Raw genomic sequence first — 12,500 nt, forward strand, 5'->3', positions numbered from 1 at the left:
ACTCCCTCAGCCTTCATACAGGAACAGACTGCAGCACACTGCATCAGTTTGCTCTAAAATCATCGGCCTGCCTGTCAGAACTCTGACAGGTTTTCAGCCAACAGGTCCTTAGACAGGCAGCCAAAATCATCACTTCCTCCTCCAATTATAACAAATTATTAAAAATATGGAGAAAATACTTTTTGCAATTAAATGTGTCATGGTTTAGTTTAATGGCCGTTAGACTACATCAGACTAATGTAACCAGTGCGGTATAACAGTAGGTGCATGTCTCTTCCGGTCGGTTTGGTTTTTTAACTGATATTCAAATTGCTCATAAAAATACCGAAACAAAAATGTAAACATTACAATGTTTTTAAGCTGAGGTGAAAAAGTTGGCAATGATAAAAAAAAAGCTAAATGTAGCAGTACACCATAGTATAAAAAATGCACTGACAAAGTACTCGATCAGATCTGTGATACAGAAACTGCAACCTTGTTCACATGAACATATCCATCTCAGTGCCATGTCTGCCTTCATTATCACCAATTAAAGTTTAACTTCATGTAGTTTACAGTCTAAAGTGCTTTAAGTCACCAGTACAGCTATGATTTTATAAACCATATAAATAATAATGTAAGTCTATGAATTCATTTCCAGCTGGTGCTTTTTTAGTCCTGCAATCACGTCACCTCAGAAACTGCGCAGTTGCTTGCTGGTGGTTGCCGTGACGGCGTATGCTCCGTTGCCATTTTCGCTTCTGCATCCATTGATGTGTATGGCGGGTATTACTGTACCATGGATGTGACTGGTTGACAAGTGGATTGCTGTACCAGGAACTGGGCAGTGTCAGAGTTACCACACACAAACCTAGAGGCGGCTGGGAAACAAGACAGTCGTGTAGTCGTAAAAAGAAAACGGAGTGAAACGACTGACCAAGAAAGACAGACATTAGACAAAGAAAACATTACAAAATCTGTTCTTCACCTGTGTGATACAGGAGGCCTTGTGCTCCTCTGTCTCCTTGAAAGCCAGTAGAGTGATGCAGGTCCGAAGATCAGAACTGATGTTGCCTCGCTTGTGAAACAGTACCCTCACCCTGAACCTCTCCTGACCTCTCTTATCCCGCTCTATTTCCACGCTCTCTGAGAGAAGGGAGGCAGATAGAGGGGGAGAGGCAGGGAGGACGGACTCTGATAAAAGCTGTGGATGAAAAAAAATACAAATGAATCTGTGGGGGTTTTCAGTTACATCTCCATCTCTTATCATCTTTTCTCCTCTGCTTACCTGTGTCACAGAGTGAGGGCCAAATGAAGCCCTGAGGCCGGGCTTGGTAGCCCACCCTGTCGGAGGCAGCATGAACATACTCTGAGAAAAGGCAAAAGGGCTAAAGTTGGAGAAAAGAGGGCCCAGCTCTGCTTGGGACAGAGGGAGAAACTGCCAAGAAGGGGGGGTGACTGACATCTGGACTGGCAGGGAGAAAGGAAAAGGAGGCTGCAGGAGGGATGGAGGGACTGAGTCAGTAAAAAAAGAGAAGAGGCAGGTGTAAAGGACATGTTACTATCACAAGGTCATAAATGTCAGACTTGCTGAGATTCGCATTAACTGCCTTCGTTTCTGTTATATTTGGGCAAGGCATCAACCCATACTTTGTCCAAAGAACCCTAACACACCAACAGCACTGTGGTATCAGAGTGCTTGATTAGTTGGACGGCCTTTGTTGATGGCAGGCATTCGCTGTGACATTGTTTCAGGAAGCTTATGCTGTTTTACATTTGCCTCTGTCCAGAGCGTAAAGTCGTCTACATCTCACAGATTCTTAGTGGGGTTAAATTCTGGACTCTATGATGGCCAGTCCATGTGTGGTAATGTCAGCGCATGCCTTGTCAAATCTAAAATGAACATAAATTCAAATGTATCAAAGTAAAGCAGTCTCTCTCCTTTTATCTCCAACGTCATCCATTACATTGCTGCCATATTGACGCCATTCACAGACCATCCATGGAATCCACATTTTTAATTCAATTCCTTTTTATTTGTATAGTGCATAATCACAACAACAGTCACCTCAAGGTGCTTTATATTGTAAGTGTCATGGTCGCCGTGTCTGCCCGGCTGACCCAGGTTGGCTACATATGTTTCTTGTTTTCCTTTCCCTCTCTCTAATAATCACACACCTGTGGCTCATCGCTTCACCAGCGTCCACTACTTAAGGCAGTGGCTGGAAACATCTCATCGCTGGACTATTGAGTAACCTTGGTAGTAAGCTCCAGAGGGCTAGTTTCTAGTTGTCTTTTCGCGTTGTTGTTTCGTTAGATTAACCGCTTGTTTCCTGTGAATGGGAATCTCTTTCCCTTGGAGCCCTGGATGTGCTAAGTTGCTGGTGTGCTGTGTTTCTGGAACTGTGTGAAGATTCCCTTGTGTGTGAAGAGCCCCCTTTTTTTTAGCTTCCTTATCTGCGCTTGAGTCCATGCCAGCTCGTGACAGTAAGGTAGTCCCTACAATAATACATACAGAGAAAAACCCAACAATCATATGACCCCCTATGAGCAAGCACTTTGGTGACAGTGGGAAGGAAAAACTCCCTTTTAACAGGAAGAAACCTCCAGCAGAACCAGGCTCAGGGAGGGGCGGGGCCATCTGCTGTAACTGGTTGGGGTGAGAAAAGGAAGAAGCAGTCTTACAGCATTTGAGGAAGCACTTTCTCCCTCTCCCTTATCTTTCCTGCTTGGCTTCTCATGTCTTTGTATAATCTTGCTTACTCACTAACCCTAAGACAGTCTCCCAAACGTGTTCTCTAAAAATGTAAAGAAGAATTGTGGATTTGATCAACTGGTCCCTTAATGAAACTGACAACTCCTGGGCTTGGGAGAGCCCGATTGTCCTGCGGAGACGTTTGCTGCCGGATACTCGATGGTCGGTTGCATTGTGTGTCTGGCGACACTCTCGATGGAGGACATTGAACGACATCTACCAATTCAGAATCACGATAACAGAGTTCTGGCTGATTGGAGCCGGCTCGGACCTGGCTTATCGAAGAACAAGAAACGGCTACAGCTGTTCAAAATCCCACAAGGCTGGCCGACATGATAGACGATGGGCAGGGATGTGAGTACTCAGACTGTTTTTGAATGCAATATGGAGAAGATCTTGGAGAAGCTCAGGGCTCTGTTATATGGATAACATCTTGAAGAAGAAGAACAGGAATTGAGAGACCTGGTGACCAGTGATGGACATTAGACCAACTGTAAAATTGGAAGCAGTTTGTTCGCACTCAACAAAACAACTACCATCTTCATCTCATGCAGGCCCCCTGGCGCCAGGTGGATGCTCAAGGCAAAAGCTGACGGGAATAACAAAACTCTCCCGCAACATCTCTAAAATTAGAAATATCCTGTCTCAGAGTGACGCTGAAAAACTAGTTCATGCATTTATTACTTCCAGGCTGGACGACTGTAATTCATTATTATCAGGAAGTCCTAAAAACTCCCTGAAAAGCCTTCAGCTAATCCACAATGCTGCAGCAAGAGTCCTGACAGGGACTAGAAAGAGAGAGCAGATTTCTCCTGTTTTGGCTTCCTGTTAAATCCAGAATTCAAAATCCTGCTCCTCACATACAAGGTCTTAAATAATCAGGCCCCATCTTATCTTAATGACCTTGTAGTACCATATCACCCTATTAGAGCACTTCGCTCTCGCTCTGCAGGCCTACTTGTTGTTCCTAGAGTATTTAAAAGTAGAATGGGAGGCAGAGCCTTCAGTTTTCAGGCCCCTCTTCTGTGGAACCAGCTTCCAGTTTGGATTCAGGAGACAGACACTATCTCTACTTTCAAGATTAGGCTTCAAACTTTCCTTTTTGCTAAAGCATATAGTTAGGGCTGGACCAGGTGACCCTGAATCCTCCCTTAGTTATGCTGCAATAGACATAGGCTGCCGGGGGATTCCCATGATGCACTGAGTTTTTCCTTTCCAGTCACCTTTCTCACTCACTATGTGTTAACAGACCTCTCTGCATTGAATCATATCTGTTATTAATCTCTGTGTCTCTTCCACAGCATGTCTTTATCCTGTCTTCCTTCTCTCACCCCAACCAATCACAGCAGATGGCCCCGCCCCTCCCTGAGCCTGGTTCTGCCGGAGGTTTCTTCCTGTTAAAAGGGAGTTTTTCCTTCCCACAGTCACCAAAGTGCTGCTCATAGGGGGTCATATGATTGTTGGGTTTTTTTCTCTTTATCTATGAAGCGCCTTGAGGCGACTTTTGTTGTGATTTGGCGCTATATAAATAAAATTGAATTGAATTGAATTGAATTGAATCCCTTAGATAATAAGACTGTTGTGATTCTCTCCCCCCTCATTCAAGGACCGAAGTTTGTTGACTTTTGCTTGACAAATGTAGCTACAATCATACAAGTGCAAAGATTTCTGTTTATTTCTATAATAGCAGCTATTAAATAGTTTCACAGTAATTTAGGCGTCTTAAACACTCACAGGTGACATCTTTGGTATAAGGTGAACATAGATAATGATCTGAGAGAATGAAAGTATGACAACAATAACAACAGGTGAGCAGCTGTGATACACAGTAATACACAATAATGACTCACCTGTGATGGAAATCCAAAGCAGCAGCAGCTCTCCTGTTCGTCCCCACCACACAGTGACACAGCTGACACCTTCCATCACTGCAGGTCTCCTGCAGCACAGTGAAGCCAATACGAAACTTTCAAACCTCATCCATACTCAGCTGGCAGATAATCGGCTCGTCCTCCCCCACAGGGTGAGTGGACGGGCTTCAACCACTCGTACAATCAAGCCCACTTCATAACCTTATGAAGAAGGTTATGTTATCACCATGTTGTCTCAACTGACAGTCACAGGATTGCATACACACAGGTATGAATATAATGGCTTTGATAGGCCTTTTAATGATTTCTCAAGCTGTTCGTTTTCCAGGGTGGAACGATTATACAGTTTTTTTTCTGTCTGCATAACTGTGATAAATTAGTTATGCAAATATCATATGTCATATCAAATATGTACATACAATTATTCAGTCTTTTACTATCTCGTGCTGAAAGTAAAGTTTTTCACTGTCGTGGAACTTCAAGGCAAAGGCCGGTTAACTTCTTCTTGGTGACCATTAATATAAACCACGCCTGTAGGCCCTGTTCTTTTGTTTCAGGTGAGGCTCATCCACAGTTCCCAGGCCTCTTGTTTCCTTTGCGTCTCTCACTGAGAGAGAAAAAACTGGACAGGATCCTACTCAGGTTTGACCTCTGCTACAGTTACAGCCTTCTAGCCCAAAACTCATCCTAGGATTTATCTATCTGCTCACACTGTAGGACGAATTGTCTTCAGGTGTATTTCCTCAGCTCGGTCTACGTATTCTGTCTCCGTGTTTACACTTGGCTTCAACCTACCTGCTTGATTAGGCAGGCATAATTAAGCCTTAATGAACTGTCATAGTAACAGTACTACAGTACACCCATGTTAGGAAGGTGAAGGTGGATATCCTCCTGCTTTGGGATAAAAAATATTTAGTTTTGACAAAAACTGTACTTGTATGTCTGAAATGAAACAAAACAATCCTTTTCTATTGTTTTTACAGTGAAGTCAGTTTTGCGCATCTAACCCTGTAGCTGCCTGCGAGGCTGCTACAGGGTTCATGTTAACTGATCAATAGGGTGCAAATGATTGATGGCAGAAGCTGCCAATCCAGTGCTATAAAAGTTCATTTCTGGATTTGCAAATGAGGGATAGACACATAGACACAGAGCACCTGGCACTTTAGTGCTGAAAGGAATGTCTTCTGCGGAGAAGCTGGCATCCCAGTGGTAGAAAACCTGCTTCTCCATTTTGCAAATGAGAACCTGACATCCTGATATCAGGAAGTTTGCTGCTGCATATGGCAAATGGTAAAATCCTTTTGTATTATTCATTTATTAACAGACTAACAATTCATTTTGAAATTCTGATCTATAATAAATGTTTATATTTTACATTAAATGATAAAATAATAAGTATCTTTAGTAATTTCTAAATAAAATAATTTTAAAATGAATTTGTAAATTAGTTAAATTATTGCATATTTGACTGCACAACTCATTAATGAAGCACAAAATTCTTTATTTTGATGCACATGACCCCTCTGGTCCTGCATATGTATGGTGATTGTGTTCGTGAATACCGTTTCACATGTGACATCCTTACCCTTAAAGAATAAACCTTAATACACGCTGAATGAAAGATTTGATGTGCTGATCCATAATAGCCGAACAGAATTGCAGCATTAACAGAAATTAGGACAGGACCCCTCTGGAGTCTAGATGATGATGGTGGTTGGATGGTGCTCTGGGTGAACAGGTTAAGGGGAGATGGGGAGGAGGAAGGCTGCATGCTGATTGGCTCAATGAAGGTGTAAAAGAAAATGACAGCGCTAGAGAAAGAACGTCAGCATTGAGTTTGACAGTGTGGGAAAGTGGAAGTAATATAAACTTTAAATTCAATTAAATTTTATTTTCACAGCTTCAAATCACAACAACAGTCACCTCAAAGCGCTTTATATTGTAAGGTAGACCCTACAATAATACATCTGGAGAAAACCAAACAATCATATGAGTCCCTGTGAGCAAAGACAGGAAGAAACCTCCGGCAGAACCAGGCTCAGTGAGGGACGGGGCGATCTGCTGCGACCAGTTGGGGTGAGAATAGACTAGCAACTAAACACTCAGGAAAGCAGACAGTTCAGTTATATTTGATTTAGAAGCACCAGATCACGAACACAGTTGCTTCATAATGTAAAGGCCAAGGAGTGATCACAGATCTTCCTTTTTATGCATAAGCTTTATATACATTATCTACAATTATGAATATTTAATGTAATGACCGCTGTGATGGATATGATAGACATCATCCGTCCTCTTAGTCTGAAGAGCATTTTTTTTTTTCCTTTTTGCCTGTCCCGTTTGGCTCTTTTGCATCAGAATTGTTGTCTAAAGGCAAAGAAAGATGCCCAACGGATTTACTTTACCAAACTGACCATCCCAGCCTTGCCGTAATGGTCCATTTGATTCACCTTTTATTGTTTATTTTATTTTCACTTACTGAATACGGGACAGACTTGACTGGGGGAAAGAAGGGGAGAAAGAAAGAGGGAAAGAGAAACGGCTGAGAAGAGGGACGGGGGAGAAGGGCAAAAGACAAAAACCAACAGAATGAGCAGAAAAGAAAAAAAAATGCATATATCAATCACCTGGATCACCTGCTGAGAAAGAAAAAAGAAAACAAGCAGAAGAGAAGAGTAATAGAATAAACAACATCACAATGATATATGGGAATATGACAGTAAATACTAAATGTTAAACATTATTGTGCAGCACATAAGATCAACAGAACACAGTGTGCTTTGAGGTAGGAGCAAAAAGGGTGTAGTTTGTGGGTGTGATCACCCGTGTGTACACCTGTGAGCATGGACGCGCTTGTTTTTTGTTTTTTAAAAGGTTCCTTCATGTAATGATCTGCTAGAGGGTGTGGGGGGGCCACAGCCCCGTCCTCCAGGGCATGAAGCAGGTATGGAGGAGATCAAAACTCCAGACATCCAGAGGCCCCCAGAACACAAGAGACCAAGGAAGACCAACAGAGGGGCAGCCGTGCCACTGTCCCAGAAAGAGCTGAGGAGAGTCCCAGGTGAGAGCTCACTCAGCAGCCGCGGAGCAGAAGCCAGGGGGGGTTGCAGTGACGCGCCCGTGAGCTCCGCCGGCAGCCAGCCGTGCCTGAGTGACCGAGCCCCAGGCCGAGAGGCCGGGGGCACCCCACCTCCGAAGGGGCCCGAGCGAGCCCCAGGCTCCAGGCCCCGATAAGCGGCCGCCAAGGAGTGAGCCGGTGTGTACCTGGATGCCCATCCCCAGACACAAAGAACCACCAACGCACCGACACCTGAGGGAGTCCGCCACCGGCAGGGGAAGTGGTGGTGGGGGGAGATAGACCTCCAAACCTTGGAGGGCCTGAGATGTCCCCAGAGAGGTGGCGCCTGACACCCAACCTGACATATAGACACAGAAATACAGGCACACACAGACACAAACATCCATTCCCACCCTCATGCTCTCATATGCACTTACTCCATACTCAACCAACGTGGAGACAGACATGAAGAGACGCTGTACACACGATCACACTCCCCAAGCGTACTCTACAAACCGGGTCTAGGTACCCTTGCCCCTGGAGGGGGAACTGCACCCTGAAGAGCATTTGAATCCTGTGAGTGACCTGTAAGGCTACAGGTATTTTTTAAGATCACACAAACAGCTGTAAACAACAAACCTTATGTTTCATGGCGACAGGATGGTAAATGGTAAATGGCCTGTATTTATATAGCGCTTTACTAGTCCCTAAGGACCCCAAAGCGCTTTACATATCCAGTCATTCACCCATTCACACACACATTCACACACTGGTGATGGCAGCTACATTTTAGTCACAGCCACCCTGGGGCGCACTGACAGAGGCGAGGCTGCCGGACACTGGCGCCACCGGGCCCTCTGACCACCACCAGTAGGCAACGGGTGAAGTGTCTTGCCCAAGGACACAACGACCGAGACTGTCCAAGCCGGGGCTCGAACCGGCAACCTTCCGATTACAAGGCGAACTCCCAACTCTTGAGCCACAATCGGATTTGCACTTCAGGCAACTCGAACTTATTTTTAACGAGCTACAAAATGGCCAAAACAGAGAAAAGAGAAAAGCCTACGCGCCGTCATAGCTCAGCTGGCATGTGCCAGCACAGGATCACAGCCCAAACAACAGAAGGTACAGCTAAATATATCTGTGTGTGTTAGGAAATGTTCTCATTGGTCAGTGTCAGGATCAATGTCTGGACATGGCTCACACAGATGAAACACGCTAAAGTCATCCAGAGCAAACACACAACTGGTTACTCTGTGAGACAAACCTGAACTGAACCTACTCTACAAGCAGAAATTTGATGATTCACACACACACACACACACACACACACACACACACACACACACACACACACACACACACACACACACACAGATATAAAACACTCACCTGCATTTGTCCATTTCAGCTCCAGATTCCAACTGTTTTTTGAGGCATTTTAAAACTTGTTGACGTCACTGATTCCAGTAAAAGAACAAAAATGATTTAAAGCAAGAAAAATCATTAATATGAAAAATAATACTCTCCTTTTTGTCTTTCTTGGTTATCTTTAGTGGTATGCTGCTGCTTTAAGCCCCTCTTACTCGCTCTCATGCGTCCCTCCCTCTCTGCACCAGATTCATCCAATACAGATTTTCTCATTTAATATAGTAAGTAATCTCCTCCACGCTCCTCCCCCCATGCAGTTCTTTATGAGCTCATTGTTTCTTATAGGTTTATCTTCCTACTCTCCTCCCCTCACCCCTTTTTGTGCATCTGTCACTTTTTGTTTTCTCAGACATCTTGGTGATTCTGTGCATCTACAGTATGGTGGATTGTTGGGTAGTAGTAGTAGTAAATGTGACACTCATTACAGTAGCTGCTTATGGTTTAATGGTATGGGTTATGGTGGATTTACAGTTTTTTACAGATGCTAGGACACATTTCTCAATACTTAGGTCACTTTTGCAAAACTCCTCACACAGTGAGCACAACAGAAGTCTATGTGGGTTAAACTGAGGACCAGTTATCATTGTTTTGGCACAAAATGCATTCAATGACTACATCTCTCAAATTTCATGAATTATCTTCTCACTCAGACGCAACAACTGCCAAAAATCTTTGTACGTACAGGACATTTTGCATGTGCTTACATACTGTTTTCAAAACTGTTAAACTTATGGCCAAAACAATAACACAATGCAAAACTTAAAAAGACAGCAAAACTCAACAGCAATATTTTATTGAAACATATTTTAAATCTAAAAATGCAGTTTAACCAGCCACAGCTGATTCTCATTGTAGATGAACATCTGCACAGGTGTTACTCCTTCAATTGTTCAACTCCTTCAATTCTGGCAGCCAGAAGATTCTTTCCTAGGTGTGTTGCCCATAGATGACATAAGATGTGATGTGGATGAGAACCTGTGGCCAAATGGAGAAGACCGAGTAGATTAGCATTACTATTGTATGTGTATCAGTGGATGGTGTGTATACAAATTCTTGTATTTTGGGATTACTTAGTGCAAAAACATAAAAATACATAAACAAATATTAACGAATTCTGCATGATGTCTGATTCATTCCAGTAACATATATTGAAATTATAAACAGAGATGTGTCCTTGTTTTACACAGGAAACACTGTGTAACATGTTGTTAGTGTTTTTCAGGTCATTGTTTTGTGGGTGACAAAGTATGTTTGTCGGCTGTCAACCTTTGCTAGTGTTCTGGAAGAATGAGTTTATTTGAGACCTGAATGAAGTGTTTTGGTAGTTGTAGTGCATTTTGAATGTGAAATGAACTGCTTTGCCAAGCTGACGGTCAGTTAGGAGGATTGTGTGAAGAGTTTTGCAAAAGTGACCTAAGTATTGAGACATGTGTCCTAGCGGCTGTAAAAAACTGTAATAATATGGTGATAAAATAGTTCTTAGAAGTTTTCATTGGCATTATTAAAAAGATTTTTTTTTAACTTAAATCCCTGAACAGTGACTCCTGCACCTGCAGGTTTCAGTCTGTGGATGTGAGGTTCAAAGAAGCAGGATGGGAAATCAAGTTATTGGATTTAGTTTGTTCTTATAATTTTGCTTTGGCAGTAAATTCTCTGCCACTGACTAGCTTGTTTTGAAAAGCAAAGACCTGTAAACACAATAAATAAAAAATGTTACCTAAATTTCATTTAGGCCTTTTACAGTTTTTGCTCGTTGCTTGAACACTATAAACCCATGCTTAGACTAAAGTAACACAACTTGAAGCTTTTGTTACCATACCTCAAACACATGTACCCATACCTTAAACAAAAGTGCTGCTTTGCACTCTGGTTGCAATTATGCAACACACTTACTCCTTTATGCAACACACATGGTCCTGCATACTACACTCTATTTCATACATAAGACACTTCGTTCAAAAATGAAATTTCCGGGTGCCATTTGGAAAACACATGTATCCAAAATACAAAACACATCGGGTAATTGCAACCACTCAAATATACACCTGAAGGCACTTACTTGCAAAACTGAACACCAATTAGCCAACCACAAAAAGCCCTCAGTTTAGCCAATTCAAGAACTTTGCAAGCATGGATGGAGGGAGAGCAAGAGGAAGAGGAGGAGGAGGTCAAAGAGGCCATGCACGGACCCATATTTCTGATGATATAAGAGCAACTTTGGTGGACCATGTCATCAACCACGGCCTGACTATGAGGGAAGCTGGGCAGAGAGTCCACCCACATCTAAGCCGCTTCACAGTGGCATCTGTAATAAGAAAATTCCGACTAGAAAACAGGTCTGTCTTCATCTCACTGCCTTCTACTCTACTCAGATGGTTTTATAGTACTGTTCTACAGTATATCACATTACCATATCAAGTGTACAACGTACTGCAGGGTGCTAATGCTCCTTTTGCAGCCAAAGTGGTAGTTTCTGTGAAACATACCATGATTACTTATATTGAAGTACAGTGTTGTACAGTGGATGATACAGTATATACAGTAAAGTACTGTAAGAAAAATAAGCAAACCGATGACAGTATGTGGTTGTATTTCTCTAGAATGACTCGAAGACCTTCTGGGGCAGGACGCCAACGCCTGTTCACACAACGGCAGGAACTTGCTGTTGTGGACCTAGTGAGGGCAGACAATGCCATCCGTCTCCACCAGCTACGACGGAAAATACTTGCAGACAGGCGAGTGTTCAGCAACATAGACCATGTGAGCATCACCACCATCAGACGCATCTTGGGTAAACACAGCATCACCATGAAGCAGCTCTACAGAGTCCCATTCGAGAGGAACAGTGACAGGGTCAAAGGACTTCGAGCTGAATATGTACGGGTACGTGTAACTGTCCCTTACATTTACAATAGAGTATTGGTGAAGTCCAGTAGCAGCTGAATATGTACCATATCAGTACCACATGGATCTATTCTGAGAGCTACACAGGTACCTGTGTGATGGGGTGAGGGTGCCGTATGTGTAGCACTGTAGTACAGTGATATGTTCCCCTTTTTTTCAGAGAATCTTGGCCATGGATGGAGCTGCACAGCCTCATGAATACATTTTCATTGATGAAGCTGGATTCGACCTGAGCAAAACAAGATGACGGGGTCGTAATGTAATTGGCCAAAGGGCAGTTGTGCACGTCCCAGGGCAGCGCGGGGGAAACATCACATTATGTGCCGCCATATGCCTTCGAGGGCTTCTGCACCATCATGCAATACTAGGTCCATACAATAGCCAACACATACTCACATTTCTAGATGCTCTCCATGATATAGTTGTACAGAACAGAGCAGATCAGCCCAGGTTTGTGGTGATATGGGATAATGTCAGTTTCCATCGGCTGCTCTGGTCCAGG

At 43.3% G+C, this 12,500-nt stretch overlaps 1 protein-coding gene across 4 annotated transcripts in view; it reads right to left on the bottom strand.

Annotated features, from left to right (window-relative positions):
- Positions 1–9,268, bottom strand: part of tmem132a (transmembrane protein 132A) — a 24,682-nt gene extending 15,414 nt beyond the window's left edge. The window contains exons 1-6 of one of the 4 annotated variants that reach the window (XM_026172171.1): positions 9,056–9,268; positions 7,233–7,241; positions 4,585–4,673; positions 1,268–1,494; positions 968–1,183; positions 673–860 (exon numbers count right to left, since the gene is read on the bottom strand). In XM_026172171.1, the coding sequence (XP_026027956.1) occupies positions 673–860; positions 968–1,183; positions 1,268–1,494; positions 4,585–4,660 (707 nt within the window). In that variant the 5' untranslated portion in view covers positions 4,661–4,673; positions 7,233–7,241; positions 9,056–9,268. Of the gene's footprint in view, positions 1–672; positions 861–967; positions 1,184–1,267; positions 1,495–4,584; positions 5,967–7,232; positions 7,242–9,055 lie in introns of those variants that run through there. The other 3 variants (XM_026172170.1, XM_026172172.1, XM_026172168.1) reach the window with 3 other exon arrangements.
- Between the last annotated feature and the right edge of the window lie 3,232 nt (positions 9,269–12,500).

This window comes from Astatotilapia calliptera, chromosome 6 (assembly GCF_900246225.1).
Source record: "Astatotilapia calliptera chromosome 6, fAstCal1.2, whole genome shotgun sequence".
In the NCBI taxonomy this organism is placed as follows: domain Eukaryota; kingdom Metazoa; phylum Chordata; class Actinopteri; order Cichliformes; family Cichlidae; genus Astatotilapia; species Astatotilapia calliptera.